At 38.4% G+C, this 2619-nt stretch overlaps 1 protein-coding gene across 1 annotated transcript; it reads left to right on the top strand.

Moving 5' to 3' along the window:
• The first annotated feature begins 1489 nt into the window (after positions 1 to 1489).
• On the top strand, positions 1490 to 2173 carry LOC145907142 (putative thiopurine S-methyltransferase). The gene has a single exon (XM_082994577.1). It carries the CDS (start codon positions 1490 to 1492, stop codon positions 2171 to 2173), a length of 684 nt encoding a protein of 227 aa, XP_082850703.1.
• Positions 2174 to 2619: the final 446 nt, after the last annotated feature.

The raw sequence follows: 2619 nt of genomic DNA, 5'->3' as shown, positions 1-2619 counted from the left end.
GGAAACGACGTTTCAAACAATGCAAGTTTTGCACGTTTAGAGTATGACCAGCCGCCACATAGAAAGTATCAGGTTGATTTTGTCTGCAATGAACCTCTCTCAGTGAATTGCACTGTGTGGCTCTGCTATAATCTATTACTTTGTGTCTTGTTACGTGATAAGTTAACGAAAAATTTTGGTATCTGCACAGAACAAACTTTTGCTTATCTTGCAGTAACTTAGGTGGTTGTTGTAGAATCGATTTCTAATCACTAGAGAAGCATCTTATCGTTTCGACAAAGGGAAACGTGGAGTTTGCAAATGATTTTGCGTGCCACAAAATAGAACATCTAGGTTAGCTACGGCCCACAATGTCTTATAAACTATAACTTTTGGTCCTTTTAAACGGCCAATGATAAACCAGGCAACTCCTCAGACGGTCAACAATTTAAACGGACTTAACTTCGCGAATGGCAGGATTGTTTAAAAAATGGGAATTGAATATATTACAAAATCTACGCATAATGTTAATGAGTAGATATTAAGATGTATTGTCAAAAATCGGGCATAACTTTTAATTGATGTTTGTGTTTCAAACAAGAATGTTTGTTATCTTATAATGCTACTTACCTTATACAGATAACGCAGAAGTAATACCTTGTTTTTGCATAGCAAAGCAGGATACCCCGTGAAACCACGGGAGTTGATAGAGCAATGGGCTATTTAGCCCAAGATCGTGAGTTAAAACCTCTCGCACCGACTTGTTGGGAAAAATGGCTGATCCAGCTTGGCTGCAATGCCTTACCTGCGAAGCCTGAGAACCTTATAATACGGATTTGTTCTGTTTTGCAACATAAAATGGAATGGAAATCGGGGGCTAATTTTTTAGGAATACAAGTTCATGTAAATCTAGATCTGTTAAAATGCATGCCTACAGGGCTTGCAAGCAATGCTCGCAACGAAAGTTACTCTCAACAGTTGAAATAAGCGTGAAATGCACATCCAACAAAGAAGTTTTACAGAACTGTTACCACAACAAGCCAAGTGGTCATCGATCAAACCACGTTGCGTAGTAGTACAACTTCCTGCCATTATGTCACGAACATGTGGGACATTCTTAGCAACCAAACGACCAAACTCGAGTTACATCAACGCCTGACCATATATCAACAATGAAAGCAGATCCAAGAGTGTCACATTACTGCGTAATCACGTAAATGAAATACGACCTAATAACCGAATATAAATTAGGAGCACTTCCACCCAAAATTTATAGAAACGTTATTTGGAAATCACGCTGGCAACTAAAACCTCTCCACAGCCAATACTTGGAGCATCGTGTAGTGGGAGGAAATAACAGGTCCACATGTAGGGAATTGATTGATTACCAACAAAGATTGATCAACAGAAGCAATAGAGCCGATAATGCGTTTTTTTTTTATAGTGAGCTGCAAATCAGTACGTTAATATTAAACTGCATTCTGTGCATCTGTTAATCAGTTGTAGTAAAATGACTTCGCAAAGAAGAGACTGGAGTAATGAAAAGTGGGACAACTACTATCAAACCAAAGACACAGTGTGGCACGAATCGTCCGTAAATCGCGACCTGCTCCAGCACGAAGACAAACTTTTGCCATCCAAGGGGAGAGTGTTTGTTCCTTTATGCGGAAAATCAGTTGATATGAAATATTTGGCTGAAAAGGGACATGAAGTTGTTGGTTTGGATTGTTCAGAAAAAGCTTGTGTGGATTTTTTTGAAGAAAATTCTCTTACATTCTTGAAACGAACAGATCCTGGTATTCCTTTTACTATTTTTCAAGCAAACGAGCTTGCAATCACTTTGTACCAAGGAGATATTAATGATGCACAAAAGGATATGTTTGGATCGTTTGATGCAGTTTGGGACAGGGGCGGATTTGGTTCAATCAGTGTAGGAAGCAGAATCAAGCATGCCGAAGTTCTCAGCAGTTTGGTAAAAACAGATGGTAAAATTCTGTTGAACGTTTTCTTCTACGACGGTGAAAAATATGATGGAGTACCTCACCCTATTGAAAATGATATCTTGAATGAAATGTTTGGCTCCGAATTTAAAATTAAATTACTTGAAAAACGTGATTATACGTCATCTAATTTTCGTTCTAAAGGAGTTAGTGAAGTGTATATCTGTAATTATTTATTAGTTAGACGTGATTAAGAATCTTACGTGATGAAAATCAAACTGTTATGGCGACCGCGTTGAATGTGCCATGATAATGTGCACCGAAGCGTGCAGTGTGCCTTTTCTCGCGTGTTTCTCGTCGCTTTGCATGCGTTGTTAAACTCTTTTAGAGGCGCTCATAATAAAAGCTGGAACATTTCAGGATCTCAATGCGAGTCCAATTCATCTGTGCATCATTTCTGAAAACTCTTTGGCTCTTAATCTACGGAAACATCAATTCGGCAAAACCACTATGGATTTTCTTGGGCATAGTCTAGATCAACATAAAATCAAATAACTGTCAACAAAAGTAGAAGCGATTAGGCGGTTTTCAATGTCTCATTCATTAAAAGCTTTAGAGTTCATTGGTTGTTTTTCGGCTCTGCGACAACTTATAAAGTAGAAAAATGCAACAAAAGTGCCGGCGATCACTGTTACGTCAT

The sequence above is a fragment of the Ascidia mentula genome, chromosome 6, assembly GCF_947561715.1.
Source record: "Ascidia mentula chromosome 6, kaAscMent1.1, whole genome shotgun sequence".
Lineage (NCBI taxonomy): Eukaryota > Metazoa > Chordata > Ascidiacea > Phlebobranchia > Ascidiidae > Ascidia > Ascidia mentula.
The sequence above is the reverse complement of the archived record's forward strand: the minus strand, read 5'-3'. Positions and strand labels throughout refer to the sequence as shown.